This window comes from Oncorhynchus kisutch, linkage group LG1 (genome assembly GCF_002021735.2).
Source record: "Oncorhynchus kisutch isolate 150728-3 linkage group LG1, Okis_V2, whole genome shotgun sequence".
Lineage (NCBI taxonomy): Eukaryota > Metazoa > Chordata > Actinopteri > Salmoniformes > Salmonidae > Oncorhynchus > Oncorhynchus kisutch.
In genome coordinates, this window is record NC_034174.2 from 28,764,283 (window position 1) to 28,781,876 (window position 17,594).

Genomic DNA, 17,594 nt, shown 5'->3' on the forward strand with positions numbered 1-17,594 from the left:
GAAGATTCTGGTAAAGGCATATACCTGCAGTAATAGGATGAACTGGGGAAAGCGTTGAATGGGCTTCACCATGAGGCCGTACAGGGTGATCCGATCAATACTGGACGCCTGCTTCTTCTACACAACACAGGACAAGTAGGTTTACATAAACAACATAGCATAGTACAGTCAGAAGATAATCCATACACTAAGAGAAAGACACCTTTAGTGCTTATTCAGAGGAACAAGATATATAGAGTTTAGGAGTGTGGGAGTAGGTTAGTAAGGTGTGGAGAAACAGACTTTGGTGTCTGTGCGGGTCAGTAGAGAATGAGTAAATGGAGGTGGTCAGTGTACAGTATATGGGTGTGGGTGTAGGTCATAACACAGGGAGTGAAGTCCTACAGCTGTGTATGAATAGAAAACTGCTGATAATAACAGCCACAATGTGCTACACTGACATCATCCGAACAGGTTCATCATTAAATACAATTTAAATACAGTTTACTGTGTGAAACTTCAGGTTTGAGAAGGTGCACTGTACAGTATGTAAGAGTTGCTAATTGCTACTGTTGTTTTTATATATACATCGTGTTGTTTTTATATATATATATACAGTGAGGGAAAGAAGTATTTGATCCCCTGCTGACTTTGTACGTTTGCCCACTGACAAAGAAATGATCAGTCTATAATTTTAATGGTAGGTTTATTTGAACAGTGAGAGTCAGAATAACAACCAAAAAATCCTGAAAAACGCATGTCAAAAATGTTATAAATTGATTTGCATTTGAATGAGGGAAATATATATACAGTGGGGCAAAAAAGTATTTAGTCAGCCACCAATTGTGCAAGTTCTCCCACTTAAAAAGATGAGAGAGTAATTTTCAGGTACACTTCAACTATGACAGACAAAATGAGAAAAAGAAATCCTGAAAATCACATTGTAGGATTTTTAATGAATTTATTTGCAAATTATGGTGGAAAATAAGTATTTGGTCACCTACAAACAAGCAAGATTTCTGTCTCTCACAGAACTGTAACTTCTTATTTAAGAGGCTCCTCTGTCCTCTACTCGTTACCTGTATTAATGACACCTGTTTGAACTTGTTATCAGTATAAAAGACACCTGTCCACAACCTCAAACAGTCACACTCCAAACTCCACTATGGCCAAGACCAAAGAGCTGTCAAATGACACCATTTTGTCTGTCATAGTTTAAGTGTACCTATGATGAAAATTACAGGCCTCTCTCATCTTTTTAAGTGGGAGAACTTTTGGTGGCTGAACAATTGGTGGCTGACTAAATACTTTTTTGCCCCACTGTATATCGTTTTGTTTTTATATGTATATATATATATCGTTTTGTTTTTATATGTATATATATATATATCGTTTTGTTTTTATATGTATATATATATATATCGTTTTGTTTTTATATGTATATATATATATATCGTTTTGTTTTTATATGTATATATATATATATCGTTTTGTTTTTATATCTATATATATATAAATAAAACTAAGGATTTCGAGGTGTTGAAAGAGAAACAATAAAGCAACTACATTTTTAACCAAGTATCAAGACACTAGTAGAATATAGTATAATATAAGAGCCTAATTAAATAGTAGCTGTTACTGTTGGTTAGAGAGTATTTAAAGAAAAATAGAGTGAATTAGAGAGAAAAAAAAAGCACATAGCCAAGTCTACTTTGTAACTCACCTTTAAGAATTCCAGGAAAGCTGGTTTGGACATGCATGCCTTTTTTATGAGGGCCATGGCATTGGTGAAGTTATTGACATAGTCGCTGTAAACATCTAGCACCATGGACTTGGAAAACTGTGGAAACCCAGAAAGGTGGGATTATGGGAAACACAATACCTTTGGATATCAGATCAGGAATCTGGTGGCTTTTTCATGAAACAAATGATTTCAGGGACATGTCATGTTTGGTTATTTGATCTGTGAAAACATCTGACAATATTTTTCTTCTGACAGATCTTCGAAGTTTCTAGAAATTCAACAGCTCATCTAGTAATCCTAATACTGGAAATCCACAGGTAATTTCAATGTTGCGGAGGGTAGAAAATTGCCATTTAAATGTGGTATTTAACACCCCGATCTGTTAACACCCTTCACAATCCTTTAGAGGGGGTGAGGTGGGGATGTTGAGACGCGGCTGTGACAGCACAGTCCTTCACTCTCCTTTGATTAAACACTAAGCGGGCTGCTGACAGCAGCAGTAGCTGGAGGAGCAGTAGCTGGAAAATTACCCAGTCTCACATAGAAATTAACCCTTTACTTCACCTGCTCTTCAAGCCAGGCAAAAACAACACACAGATACAAGTGTGAGACCTATAGCATAAATCATTAACATCTGGGTTACAAATCCACACTCAGGTGAAAAAGAGAAATCACCTCTCCCACAACAGGCTCATTTGGCTGGTGTCAGGATATTAATGAAACATCACAATAAACAGGGCCAGTAGGAAGGCAGATGGGTCGGAATGGTGTCTTTGATAGGTAAATAATGAGCAAGCCTTATGGATGAGCACATTGCAGAGGGTCACAGCAGCACACTCAAAGATTAGTCCAATGGACCAGTGCCAATGCAATAAGCACACATATTCTGAGATGATTTGCTGCAAAAGAGATATTCATCTAAAATGTAATTATCTCCATGTTTGAGGTTAGTGTTGTTTTCTAAATTTTAAGTGCAGCTCATTATAACTGTGTGAGTGGAAATTGTCTTCTGATGGGAAAACTGACTACTTTTAGTTGGACAAATAAAATATCTCTCTCTCTCTCTCTCACTCTCACACTCTCTCACTCTCACTCTCACTAACCGAGGCCACAAATAGGTCCCCAATCTTCTCACTGCTGTCCCACTCAGCCACACGTGATGCCAGTGCGATCTGGAACATGGAGTGACACTGAGTGATCTCCCGTAGACGGTGAAATATGGGCCGGATCTTCCGTGGGCTCAGGATGCGTGGGTCCGCCTCTAGCAAGGGCCTCTGGTACTCCTGGGGAAACAGTACACCCAAGTTAACTTGGATTAGGTGTGCTTTACGGTAGAGAACAATATAAAATACACAGGTAGGCCCTGATCATAAAAAAGCCACACATCAATAGCAACATCTCTCAACAGATACAACAGCAGCATCCAACAGGGCTTGGACCCTTACTGGAAGGCACATTGATGCAATCGTCAGTTAGTAACACTCCTATAAGCAACTGCAATTAGTTAAGATGCTGTACAGTATCAAAACTAGTCGACTGTGTAAAACATGTGCACATTACTGCAATGTCTTTTAAAGTGAGTCATTTAAATATGGCAAATGTAATCTGTGAAATCAGAAACTGCCAGATGCAGTAAGCAGAAAATCAGCAATGAATGTCAATGTTTGGAAACAACAATAGATGATAGACTAGTGCTGCTATTGTTGTTTTACAAGCTTCCCCTGCCCAACCATAAATCCTCCACAGCAAATGAATTATCGACAAGTGGAATATGGACAGGGGGCATAACACAGGCAATATCTGATTTTATAGGACTGAAGTCGCAGTTCTTAATGTAATGGCTTTTTTCTTTAATGTTTCCTCTAGCAGTGAGCTGGCCTTGTTGAATGGAAAGCAAAATCACAAAAAAGGATTAACATTCACAATTATCAAACACAATCATCTCATGACAAAACAAAGGTAGTACAGCGTTGTATCTTAACAGAAAACATAACCCTCCCACTGATCACGCCTGTTTCCATTTCAGCTGGTGTGTCTCTTCATCTCTGAGGGGAGATAACGAATGCTTCTCTCTCCACCACAGAAAAATAGAAGAGAGAATCCCATTCTGTGAACACCTGACAGAGAGAATCTCTCTCTTAGCATCAGCGGGGCACCAAAGATGTGAGAGGAATCTGTTCTATCACGATTATTTATGCAGAGCAAGCCTGGTAATTTCATACTCATCTCCAGTTTCCTTTTCAGACGCATTCTTAAATGCTGAAAAGATGAAAGTATTACATCTGTCAGAGTAAGCATAGGGCGGAGAAGGGATGGTAGGGAGTAAAGCACTCACCTGAAGGATTCTCCTGAGGGACTCAAGATAACTGCGCTCACTCTGAATGATGGAACCCAGGATGTGGCGTCTGACCACCTGAGAGAGGAGGCCAGGCAGGGAAACATACAAGTGGTCACACAAAGAAAACGGCATGATGGGAGTGTGTGACAGGTTGTTTGATAGTACTAGGCTACTGTAGTCATGCCTGGGTGTGTGATTGTAATCGGGTAAGAGAGTTTGGGTTGGGAAGCCTTCTTTTCATGAGGCCCGGATTTACCCTGAGGTTTCCCTTGAAATGAGTAGCCCTGTACTTAACTGTAGCAGACATATTTCTCCCAATCGTACTACCGAGTCAGTGTTGCCAATCTAAAAAAATGTTTTGCATCATTGCCTGCATATCACATGAATTTAGATGTTCACAGAATACTCTGACACACACACACACAAATGCAAACATCTGTATACACACATACACACCTGCTGGCTGCTCAGCCCCTCAGGCATGGGGCTCAGCTGTGCAGGAGGCTGTTTCACCTCCGACACAGCCACATCCAGGTACCCTGCATCATCCTCCACATCCTCTGCACAGGGGAACACACACACGCACACTGAGGCACATTTACAGCTTCACATCTCAACTGGAGCCACAATCCCAGATGCACTCCAACTTTATTATCTCTCAAATATAAAGAGATTTGCACTCTGCATGAAAGACTTAGGAGGGAAAAAGATATTGCAAATGAACAGCATGAATACAAAGGCATTCAACAAAATCCAAACTTCCCTGCAACCATATAGACATAGATACTAAAAACAGATTTTCGCCAGCCAACACCACTCCAATTAATGACTTTGGAATGATAATCGTGTGTCAGTATCGGAAATGTATAATGCTGCCCAGATTCCCCCTGATCAACAGCTACAAATAGAACCACTGGCCTCTTTACCTCTTTTTGATTGTTTGAAAAATGATTTGATTTGTGGCTCTGTTATCTGTGGTTTCTGGAGCTGCTCGACACTCCATTAACGGATGGTAATCTGGTTCCATTGTGTACCGAGGCTTCCTGGGGTACAACCTCTGTCATGTGAGATTTTCTGCCCATTCCTCTCCCACACATCACACCCTTCCGTTCGCCACAGAGTCTGTCTTTAATCGGCGCGAGCCGCTCAACTTATCCCAGCTGTGTCATTTGAAATATCTTACATCGTTTAGATCATTTTCCACAAGTCTTTTCTCTTTTAAAGCTGGGATTGGAAAGGAAATGGGAGGCTTTCTTCTCTATCTGCCTCGAACATTACTTTTGGCTCGGCTAGCGTCACACAAGTTCTCCACAGCAGCTTAATTCAAAGCGGCAGATGAAATGTATGTGAACTCCTGTCTTCCACAAAAACTCTAATTTCACAACAAATTTACACATATCTCCATAAAAGGGATACTTTCATCTGAGACAGTCATTTGGCAAAAAGTCATTTTGAAGAACTTTTTCCCAGATTACCTGAGTGGTCCTTCTTGTGCAGGAAGGAGACTCTCCGCATGAAGGCTATTTTGGTCTTGTCCAATCCATCCTTGGTCCCACTTCTAGCGGCCTTCATTAGCTGATGAACCTGGTTCAAAAGGCCAAAACAGTTAGTCCACGAGGAGAGAGAGGACAGAGCCAGGGAACACTGCAGAGTAATCCACAAGGAGAGAGAGGACAGAGCCAGGGAACACTGCAGAGTAGTCCACAAGGAGAGAGAGGACAGAGCCAGGGAACACTGCAGAGTAATCCACGAGGAGAGAGAGGACAGAGCCAGGGAACACTGCAGAGACTGGATGCATCAAGCCATGAATACTGCCATATGCGCCTCTCAGTTGGTCTGTAACTGTCTGATCTAGTCACTAATCAGGAAGTCTATGAGGAGATCATAGATTCTGCTAACCACAAACCCCACCCTGAGCATCACTGAGGCCTGGCAGTGATGCACACAGACCCAGAATATACCCATGGTGGTGGTATTTTTAAATGATGCCACTTCAGGAAACTAGGTTATCAACTTGGAGAAACTGGCAATGTGTTTATGGATGCAAATGTGTTTTACTCATTCATGTATCCCTAAAACTTGTCCTCATACTAAACTAGAAGGAGAGAGACAAATCTCTCATGAGAACGACTGTTTGGAGGAAAGCAGAGAAACATTAGCAAGGACAGGATGGTAAAGAAAGTTAATCATTATAATGCACTTCATACTACAGCAGGCATATTTTGGCTTTGGTAATATTGTAATCGTTGCATAGCCTTCTGGGTGCTGTAAGTTTGAGTTCTAAATTGATGTCATGTTGTGTTTTCTTACTGCCAGTTATATACCTTGGTGTCATAGTTGTTTTTCCCACCCAGCCTCATGGCTATTTCACGTTTGGTCCTGGCACAACGCTCCCTCAGCCGACGCACGTCAGGGGAGTACTGCTACAGTACGGGAACGCCACAGGTGTTGGGCAGTGTGGTGCGAAGCAGGTCAGGGCAGGTTGTGTTAAACCACACAGCAGGACACAGGGATGAAGGAAGGGAGATGAGACAGCGAAATATTGAGGGAAAAGGGATCAAGACAAAACAAGCAAGGCAACACCTGGATTAATCACAAGGGTGGAGAGAGGAAGCTTAGAGCACTGCGCTGGTCAAAGGGTAATGTCAGCCTGGACTAATAGCAATGATCTTGGTGAAGGAAGTGAGTGCAGGGGGAGGTTGAGGCAGCCATGAAGAGGGAGGAGGGGATGTTCATAGACTACCTACTGCTGTGATATTCATTTCAGTAAAGCCGCCATCGTTTCTACCCAAACATAACAAGCAAGTGTTCATAACAAGCAGGTCATCGCTCCCCTCTGTATATGGATATCATTTCATAGAATGTTTTCTCAATCTACGTATCAATAGCACCAGCTTAGTCAAATATGTTTTGTCAAAACTTCCCCATAGTGTACTCGACATACACGGTATATACACAGGGATGAGACTGGACCAAATCTGACCAGAATAGCGCACAACTTCAATGAGTATATACTGCCCCCATGTGGCGGAGAGAGAGCCTACAGTCAACGTTTTTATTTTTTTATTTTATTTCACCTTTATTTAACCAGGTAGGCAAGTTGAGAACAAGTTCTCATTTACAATTGCGACCTGGCCAAGATAAAGCAAAGCAGTTCGACAGATACAACGACACAGAGTTACACATGGAGTAAAACAAACATACAGTCAATAATACAGTATAAACAAGTCTATATACAATGTGAGCAAATGAGGTGAGAAGGGAGGTAAAGGCAAAAAAGGCCATGGTGGCAAAGTAAATACAATATAGCAAGTAAAACACTGGAGTGGTAGTTTTGCAATGGAAGAATGTGTATATGTGCAATATATGTCCATACCTACAGTATGGTTATAACATACAGCTTCTGGACAGTGTCATGACTTTGATGCCTTTCAAGTGAGAAGGAAGCTTGTTTATTCTCAGACCACAAAGCGAGAACATTAACCCACCCAGACAGGGCTGATACACGTTTCATGTTCTTTGTATTTTCGCCAACAGTTTCTCACATGAATAAAATAAGTGTGGTGGGAGAGGAGTAGCATTGGGTGAAATATTCTCTTTGAGTCATGTCTTATGCATTGAACACAAACACAAAAATCCAGACACACACACAGACACACAGACACACAGACAGACAGACACAACAGAACGCCATCTCTCCTACCTTGCTGCGGGTTGGTAGCTTGCTCTCGGTATCAGACTGCTCGTCGTAACTTTCAAACTCACTGGAGCTCCAACCATTGCCTGCACCCTGTGGCATTTCTTCTCTGTGCACATCCTCGTAGATCATGTCCCCTGACAGACACACACACACACACACACACACACACACACACACACACACACACACACACACACACACACACACACACAGATATACTGACATCAACAAAGCACAAAGACTGTACAGTGATCCAAGGACTGACAGTGCATTGTCAGACAGCAGATCCTCAAGCTCAATCAAGCACAGCTCAGTATTTAAGAGGAACCAAATGGCATTTGAACCCAGGTCTGATGTGCATTGATCCAAAGACTGATGGTGCAGTATCAGACAGGGGAGACATCCAATAAAAGCAGTCAGTGGCCCGAGCCCCTGCCCCAGAACTCACCTTCGTCAGGGGAGAGTGGTCCCTCACAGGGCACGTCATCATAGATCACCTCCGGGCTCCCTGTCTGGAGTGCTGCATCGGCCTCATCATCATCCACCCCCTCACCTATTGGGAAAGACAGTAAGGACCAGTCACAAGCCCAAGCCACAGAGCCAGGAGGAGGGTTTGTCAGTGATTATTTTGCATGGCAACCAAACTTCAAGAGCAAAACCACAAGCATTATACCCCAAGGTTCTGTAACTTCTATGTTGTAATTGTCAGCGCCATTTACATCAGTTACAAAAAGTATGTGAAGCCTTTGGAAAAATCTGGATTTCTACATGAATTGGTCATAAAAGTTGATCTGATCTTCTTCTAGGTCACAACAATAGACAAACACAGTCTGCTTAAACCAATAACACATAAACAATTATATGTTTTCATGTCTTTATTGAACACACCGTGTAAACATTCACAGTGCAGGGTGGGAAAAGTGAACCCTTGGATTTAATAACTGGTTGACCCTCTGGCAGCAACAAACAAATGTTTTCTGTAGTTGCGGATCAGACCAGCACAACGGTCAGGAGGAATTTTGGACCATTCATCTTTACAAAACTGTTTCAGTTCAGCAATATTCTTGGGATGTCTGGTGTGAACCGCTCACTTGAGGTCATGCCACAGCATTTCAATCAGGTTGAGGTCAGGACTCGGACTGGGCCACTCCAGAAGGTGTATTTTCTTCTGTTGAAGCCATTCTGTTGTTGATTTACTTCTGTGTTTTGGGTTGTTGTCCTGTTGCATCACCCAACATCTGTTGAGCTTCAATTGGCGGACAGATAGCGTTACATTCTCCTGAAAAATGTCTTGATAAACTTGGGAATATGTTTTTCCATCGATAATAGCAAGCTGTCCAGGCCCTGAGGCAGCAAAGCAGCCCGAAACCATGATGCTCCCTCCACCATACTTTACAGTTGGGATGATGTTGGTGTGCTGTGCCTTTTTTCCTCCCAAACAAGGAAAACTGTCTGTCTGTAGTTTCATCTGTCCACAGAATATTTTGCCAGCAGCGCTGTGGAACATCCAGGTGAACTTTTGCAAACGTCAGACGTGCAGCAATGTTTTTTTTTGGACAGCAGTGGCGTCTTCCCATGAACACCATCCTTGTTTAGTGTTTTACGTATCGTAGACTCGTCAACAGAGATGTTAGCGTGTTCCAGAGATTTCTGTAAGTCTTTAGCTGACACTCTAGGATTCTTCTTAACCTCATTGAGCATTATGCGCTGTGCTCATGCAGTCATCTTTGCAGAACGGCCACTCCTAGGGAAAGTAGCAACAGTGCTGAACTTTCTCAATTTATAGACAATTTGGACTGATGAATATCAAGGCTTTTAGAAATAGTTTTATAACCCTTTCCAGCTTTATGCAAGACAATCATTCTTAATCTTAGGTCTTCTAAGATCTTTTTTGTTCAAGGCATGGTTCACATCAGGCAATGCTTCTTGTGAATAGCAAACTCAAATTTTGTGAGTGTTTTTATAGGGCAGGGCAGCTCTAACCAACATCTCCAATCCCGTCTCATTGTTTGGACTCCAGGTTAGCTGACTCCTGACTCCAATTAGCTTTTGGAGAAGTCATTAGCCTAGGGGTTCACAATCTTTTTCCAACCAACACTGTGAATGTTTAAATTAAGTATTCAATATAAGACAAGAAAAATACGATAATTTGTGTGTTATTAGCTTAAGCACACTATGTGTGTCTATTGTTGTGACTTAGATGAAGATAAGATCAAATTTGATGACCAATTTATGCAGAAATCCAGGTAATTCCAAAGGGTTCACATACCTTTTCTTGCCACCGTATATCATAGTCTTGAAAACATCAACAGTTCATTGATTATATTAGCAGGGACTTAGCAGGAAGGCCCTGTGTGTTGTTGTTATTTGTGGTAAGTGTGGGGTTGTGCTATGGAATTGTGGCAACATGATTATATCCACCTTGTTTGTAATGTATCGACCCTATCTATCTCCACGGTCTGCAGGATTTGTAATTAATTGCTTTGGGAGTGTTTCAGCCTAATTTAGCTTAGGGGCTTTATTGATTCGTTTTTAAATTGTGATTTGTCTGGAACGGTTCCTTATAAACCTCAAACATCAACAATCACTGGATTCAATTAATCTGATGAGAGATGTGTATTCTGACATGGATTAGCCGCCACAGCTCTATATAAGATTCTAAATAACCTTGGACACAATCCAAGAGAGAGACAAAACAGACAGTGTTCTTCTACTACAATAGGAATTATATACGCAATCGTGCACACACACAGACACGCACACATCCTCTCTCTGTGAAGAATGTGTACCGAAAGAAGGGGAATAACTGAATCTTGGCTATCAGCCTGACTATCTGCAGATCTGCAAAGTAACTGACTCAGTCTTCTGAACAGTGCTCATTATTTCAAACAGCCTGGGTGTAAGCTTGAAGAAATACACTCAGGCTGAGTTAATTTTCCCCAACAATCCCAGAAGGCAACACAGCAGAACTCAGGCAAGTTTCACCTTGGTTTGGTGAAAACCTTTTTAGCACAGTATGGCATTTCTTGACGGTAGTCCTGGGATTAGGACCCAAACTGGTCGTAATGTTAGGACCAGAAGAAAATGTAAAGCTGGTATTGAACTCAATGACAGAGCCCAGGTACCAGAATCTTTGAATCGGTTACAAACTTACTATTACACTGTAGTAATCCAGTACTGATAGTAACACAGAACATCCATACTGTAGTATGACTAAATGGCAACAGTGTTATCAAATGTGTCAAATAGATTTGTATCAATCTACAGCATTGTAAGTCCACACACACCCATACAGTTATAGAGTGGACACAAAATCACCTTTTCCCCCTAGGAGTGCTGAAATTAAGGTTCTACAGCTGCACCATTGAGAGCATCTTTGCTGGCTGCATCATCACTTAGTACGGCAACTGCAAGGCACCCGACAACAAGGTGCTACAGAGGGCGGTGAGTGCAGCCCAGTACATCACTGGGGCCAAGCTCCCTGCCACCCAAGACCTCTATACCAGGCGGTGTCAGAGGAAGGCCCAAAAAATTGTCAAAGACTCCAGCCACCCAAGCCATAGACTGTTCTCTCAGCTAACGTATGGCAAGTGGTACCAGTGCACCAAGTCTGAAACCAACAGGAACCTGAACAGCTTCTAACCCCAAACCATAAGACTGTTTAACAAGACTGCTAAATAGTTAATTAAATGACTACTCGGACTATCTCATTGACCCTTTTTTGCAATAACAGTGTAAACACACTGGATGCTTCCCCACACTCACACATACTTACACTGACTGATACCACAACACACACACATAACACGAGCTCCCATGCAAACTGCTTGTAAAGTAAGCATTTCACTGTAAGGTCTAAACCTCTTGTATTCGGCAGATGTGACAAATACAATTTGATTTGATTCTGACGCCACACATACAGTTGAAGTCGGAAGTTTACATACACTTAGGTTGGAGTCATTAAACTATTTTTTCAACCACTCCACAAATTTCTTGTTAACAAACTATAGTTTTGGCAAGTCGGTTAGGACATCTACTTTGTGCATGACACAAGTCATTTTTCCAACAATTGTTTACAGACAGATTATTTCACTTATTAATTCACTGTCACAATGTGTCAGAAGTTGACTGTGCCTTTACACAGCTTGGAAAATTCCAGAAAATTATGTCATGGCTTTAGAAGCTTCTGATAGGCTAATTAACATAATTTCAGTCAATTGGAGGTGTACCTGTGGATGTATTTCAAGGCCTACATTCAAACTCAGTGCCTCTTTGCTTGACATCATGGGAAAATCAAAAGAAATCAGCCAAGGCCCCAGAAAAATAATTGCAGATCTCCACAAGTCTGGTTCATCCTTGGGGGTAATTTCCAAATGCCTGAAGGTACTACGTTCATCTGTACAAACAATAGTATGCAAGTATAAACACCCTGGGACCAAGAAGCCTTCATACCAGGAAGGAGACACGTCTGTCTCCTAGAGATGAATGTACTTTGGTGCGAAAAGTGCAAATGAATCCCAGAACAACAGCAAAGGACCTTGTGAAGATGCTGGAGGAAACAGGTACTAAAGTATCATTATGCACAGTCAAACGAGTCCTATATCAACATAACCTGAAAGGCCATTCAGCAAGGAAGAAGCCACTGCTCCAAAACCGCCATAAAAAAGCCAGACTACGGTTTGCAACTGCACATGGGGACAAAGATTATACTTTTTGGAGAAATGTCCTCTGGACTGATGAAACTAAAATAGAACTGTTTGGCCAAAATGACCATTGTTATGTTTGGAGGAAAAAGGGGGAGGCTTGCATGCCGAAGAACACCATCCCAACCGTGAAGCACGAGGGTGGCAGCATCATGTTGTGGGGGTGCTCTGCTGCAGGAGGGACTGGTGCACTTCACAAAATAGATGGCATCGTGAGGATGGAAAATTATGTGGATTTATTGAAGCAACATCTCAAGACATCAGTCAGAAAGTTAAAGCTTCGTCACAAATGGGTATTCCAAATGGACAATGACCCCAAGCATACTTCCAAAGTTGAGGCAAAATGTCTTAAGGACAACAAAGTCAAGGTACTGGAGTGGCCATCACAAAGCCCTGACCTCAATCCTATAAAACATTTGTGGGCAGAACTGAAAAAGCGTGTGCGAGCAAGGAGGCCTACAAACCTGACTCAGTTACACCAGCTCTGTCAGGAGGAATGGGCCAAAATTCACCCAACTTATTGTGGGAAGCTTGTGGAAGGCTACCTGAAAAGTTTGACCCAAGTTAAACAATTTAAAGGCAATGCTACCAAATACTAATTGAGTGGATGTAAACTTCTGACCCACTGGGAATATGATGATAGATATAAAAGCTGAAATAAATCATTCTCTCTACTATTATTCGGACATTTCACATTCTTAAAATGAAGTGGTGATCCTAACTGACCTAAGACGGGGAATTTTTACTTGGATTAAATGTCAGGAATTGTGAAAAACTGAGTTTAAATGTATTTGGCTAAGGTGTATGTAAACTTCCGACTTCAACTGTACACTCACACACACACTTTCACACTCACCAAATAAGCTGCTGCTACTGTCTATTATCTATCCTGTTGTATAGTTACTTCGACCCTACTTATACACTACCGTTCAAAAGTTTGAGGTCACATAGAAATGTCCATTAAAATAACATCAAATTGATCAGAAATACAGTGTAGACATTGTTAATGTTGTAAATGACTATTGTAGATGGAAACAGGAGATTTTTTATGAAATATCTACATAGGCGTACAAAGACGCATTATCAGCAACCATCACTCCTATGTTCCAATGGCACTAATCTAAGTTTATCATTTCAAAAAGACTAATTGATCATTAGAAAACAATTTTGCAATTATGTTAGCTCAGCTGAACACTGTTGTTCTGATTAAAGAAGAAATAAAACTGGCCTTCTTTAGACTAGTTGAGTATCTGGCTCATCAGCATTTGTGGGTTTGATTACAGGCTCAAAATGGCCAGATCAAAGACCTTTCTTCTGAAATTCGTCGGTCTATCCTTGTTCTGAGAAATTAAGGCTATTCAATGAGAGAAATTGCCAAGAAACTGAAGATCTTGTACATCACTGTGTACTACTCCCTTCACAGAAAAGCGCACACTGGCCCTAACCAGAATAGGAAAAGGAGTTTGAGGCCCACGTGCACAACTGAGCAAGAGGACAAAGACAGTATCTATTTTGAAAAACAGACGCCTCACAAGTCCTCAACTGGTATCTTCATTAAATAGTACGCGCAAAACACCAGTCTAAACGTCAACAGTGAAGAGGCGACTCCAGGATACTGGCCTTCTAGGCAGAGTTGCAAAGAAAAAGCCATATCTCAGACTGGCCAATAAAAATAAAAGATTAAGATGGGAAAAAGGACACAGACACTGGACAGAGGAACTGATCACAAAACTGAGGTACAGATTGTTAAATCAGATTTCTACAGTATCCATGCATGATGCTGAAAATGTTTACACCACACTTAAAATAGATTACTATTATAAACTAAGGCAAACATTTTTCAATATCTACAAGAACAGGGAGTATGTGAAGACAACTAAAAAGAAAGGTGAAATAAAGTTGAGCAGAGCCTGGCTTAGTCAGGCTCCTTAAAGAGTCCTTAGTGGACCACCTTCAAATAGCCTAATGTCAGCAAGAGCAATTTCCCTCAGTGGAAATAGACCAATAGTCTACTATTGATCCTCATCCTGAATTAATTGAATTCCTGTCATGTCCATGTTGAAATCAAATCATGGGAGGGAGAGAGTGTGTGCTGGCCGTTGCCCTTTGGAAGTTCCACGCAACGATTACATACCAATACAGTTTATTTTATTACTGTAAAACAATGGAAGTTATGAAGGCCTATACTGTAATTGGTGTAAGCTTGCTCTCTTCTGTCTATATCATGTTTCATGTACCTATATCTATGTAGTTCTGTACCTTCAGAGTGTTCTCTCAAGCTGGAGCTCTTCTTCTCAGTCTCCAAGCTATGGTCCACCGAGTCGGTCTGGTTCTCCACTGGTAACATGTCTCCAGGACCAGACCTTTCCTGGGACTCCTCCCGGGGCTGCTCTCCCACTGAAGGTGCTGCAGCGATGGGCTCAATCAGCTCGACCGGGCCAGAGACTCTGGAACATACCAGGCAGAGTATTGAAAGCAGTTATGACTACTCTAGGCTGGGTGCTGTGTGACTCATTACAAGTGAATTGCAGTGTGGAGGAGGAGGAGGTCGAGGAGGAAAGGTGAAGTAGGCGGGGCAAAGAGTCTGAAGCACTGCTGTCCCAGCATGCTAACGCCTTGATCACACAGACAGTGTCATTGCACAAAATGGTGTGCAACAAAAGTTACAATTTTTGTCAAGCCGTCTATGCATTTTTGTCAAGCTGTCTATGCATTTGATGCATATGTTCGATAAATCCAACGTATGCACCACACAACACACTGCAACTGCTTCTGCAACGCAATGCTACAAGTTAAATACAGAGTTCCATTGGAAATTAATTAACTTCTGGTGTACCAAAACGCAATGACGCTGTTGATGTGAACGAGGTGTAACACCTCCTTAAACCTGCCACAGCTATATGTTCCTTGTGCAGCTCATTTCTGCTAGGTTGGTCAGTCCTATTCACTGTGGTGTGATGATTCTGCTGACTGCTGTTGTGAGGGATGGAGAGAGTCATCTGATCCAGGAAAAACTCATGTGAGACCATGAATATGATAATGTGACCTTACCTCCTGCTTGATATATTAACTGTGAGCTATGAAAGATCCCCCTAAACGATAGCCATTGATCACCTGACATTCCTAAAGCCTAACCATAATAATGACTGGCCCTGGAATATTGCCTTTGAGACATCTCCTAATACTGATCTTGTAGGTATTCTGTAAAGAGCTACCACTTTCTTATGTTAGTTACAGCAATCCTCCGACATGCTTGATTATACAGCTAGATCTGGGATGGAGGAGAAACCAATCTCATTAAATGCATCCCTCCCACCATCCCTCTCGGCTTTGCCAACAGCCAGTATGTCAATCAGTCAGCAAGATACTGTACCTCTCCCCTGTTCCAGGCATGCCTGACAGTCCTCAATGTTTACAGAATTACACAGTTTAGTTGTGTAGGAAATATTTTGAAGCCAAATATAGCTTGCAAGCAACCTGTTGGCCAGACTTTCTGTACATATTATTGCATTACCTTCTTTGGCAAGACAACAAAAAGGCGTTAGCTAAAGCTTGTTTGAGCAATGTTGAAACTTCAAACCCAGTTCCTAGTAATGTCCGCTAATAAACGTTTCAACTGTTCACATTGCACTGCCTCCCCAAAGACACCAGACTCAGTCAGGAAGCAGCTCACGGGGCTGGCAAAGATAACCCAACATATTACAGCTAAGAGTTTTTACAGAGTAATGTCTACTCAAGCAGTTTTCTATGAATAAGAACTTTCTCAAATAAATGATAAGAAAAACTATGCTGGGGTAGAATGTGCCTCAGACATATTAATAACACAGCATATGAAATGCCTCATCATGAAACACAAGAAACCTGTTCTGTTCTGTAAAATTCATACAGAACGCATGTCTCATTACTGTGGTTTCAAATGGGTATTTAACCAGATGTTTTTTGAGAACAAACTATTTCAATGTGTAAAAGACTGGAAAAGTATATATTGTATGGTTCATCTTTGTAGGCCTACGCCCTTCACTTGTCTATACAAGCCCCTGTGAGTCATAGGTCTATAGCAAAAGAAATGGCAAGCGTGTTTCAATGCAAATAGAACAGATGGAGGCACAGTGTGAGCAGCCTGAATGCAAGGCCTTAGATGTGTTTCAACGCCCTCTAACTACAGAACACAGTCAACCAGGGAGCCATGTTTACTTGGCTTTCCTCCCGTCTCTATGGAAATAGTGCTGACCATGCTGATGATGGGCTAGCTAGACCTTCATTGTAACTACAGTTACTATAACGAGTCTACTCAAACAACACACCACCTGCTATAGCAAATGCATCTTGCGTCTGCGCCCTGACAGTGTACACAGGTCTGTATACGGCATCTGTGTCTTTTGTAACATTGTTTACTTGAACAGGTTGCAAACCCAGCTTGCAGATCTACCACTAAGCAGAATACTGTGCAGAGCAGACAGCAAGGAAAGGTGGAATGAAGATAAAGAAAAAAGGAAAAGGAGTGTTGTAAAGTGGGGTTGCTTCGGTGGAGTGTTAAATGTGAGCCCCTCTAGTCTAAGGCTACAGCTCAACTGAACATAAAGCAGAGCCATATAAATGTCAAGTGTCAAGTTGTCATGGTGACCGTTGTCCAGGACTTTTCATCTTAAGGGTCTCACTTAATGAAAGCTATCTGTCAAAGGTCCTAGAATCAACAGATACACCTAGACACGCGCACACACACACAATACCTCTGCTTTCCTGACTTGAATAGACCTGTAGACATGTTATGCATGTTCTACAACAATGTTTCTACTACAAAGTATTCCTTGCGATGCAAAAATATCTGAATCTGAGCTGAAACAGACACACAGAGCAAATGTGCTGACACACACCTTACACCTTGTTGGAGGAAAAAGCTATTGATAGCTCCACTAGGAAAGGGAGAATATTGACCCGCAGTGAAACAGTCTACTCAGCAGAAATCTTCCAGAGGAGAAATCTCAGAAACCACAGTCCCTTCTCTCACAATCCAACCCTGTTCAAACATACACACACACACACACAGACACACACACTATCACAGTCACTCACATACACCCCGCTTTTCAGCACAGGAAAGCCCACAGGAACGACAGGCCCTGGTTCTCC

General features: G+C 41.7%; 1 protein-coding gene across 2 annotated transcripts in view; it reads right to left on the reverse strand.

Moving 5' to 3' along the window:
- Window positions 1-17,594, reverse strand: part of arhgef10la (Rho guanine nucleotide exchange factor (GEF) 10-like a) — a 111,535-nt gene that overhangs the window by 83,759 nt on the left and 10,182 nt on the right. The window contains exons 4-13 of one of the 2 annotated variants that reach the window (XM_020490872.2): window positions 14,724-14,911; window positions 8,210-8,314; window positions 7,765-7,895; window positions 6,386-6,484; window positions 5,537-5,645; window positions 4,518-4,621; window positions 4,059-4,136; window positions 2,827-3,006; window positions 1,703-1,819; window positions 25-117 (exon numbers count right to left, since the gene is read on the reverse strand). In XM_020490872.2, coding sequence (XP_020346461.1) covers window positions 25-117; window positions 1,703-1,819; window positions 2,827-3,006; window positions 4,059-4,136; window positions 4,518-4,621; window positions 5,537-5,645; window positions 6,386-6,484; window positions 7,765-7,895; window positions 8,210-8,314; window positions 14,724-14,911 — 1,204 coding nt within the window. The remainder of the gene's footprint in view (window positions 1-24; window positions 118-1,702; window positions 1,820-2,826; window positions 3,007-4,058; window positions 4,137-4,517; window positions 4,622-5,536; window positions 5,646-6,385; window positions 6,485-7,764; window positions 7,896-8,209; window positions 8,315-14,723; window positions 14,912-17,594) is intronic. The other variant, XM_020490877.2, reaches the window with a different exon arrangement.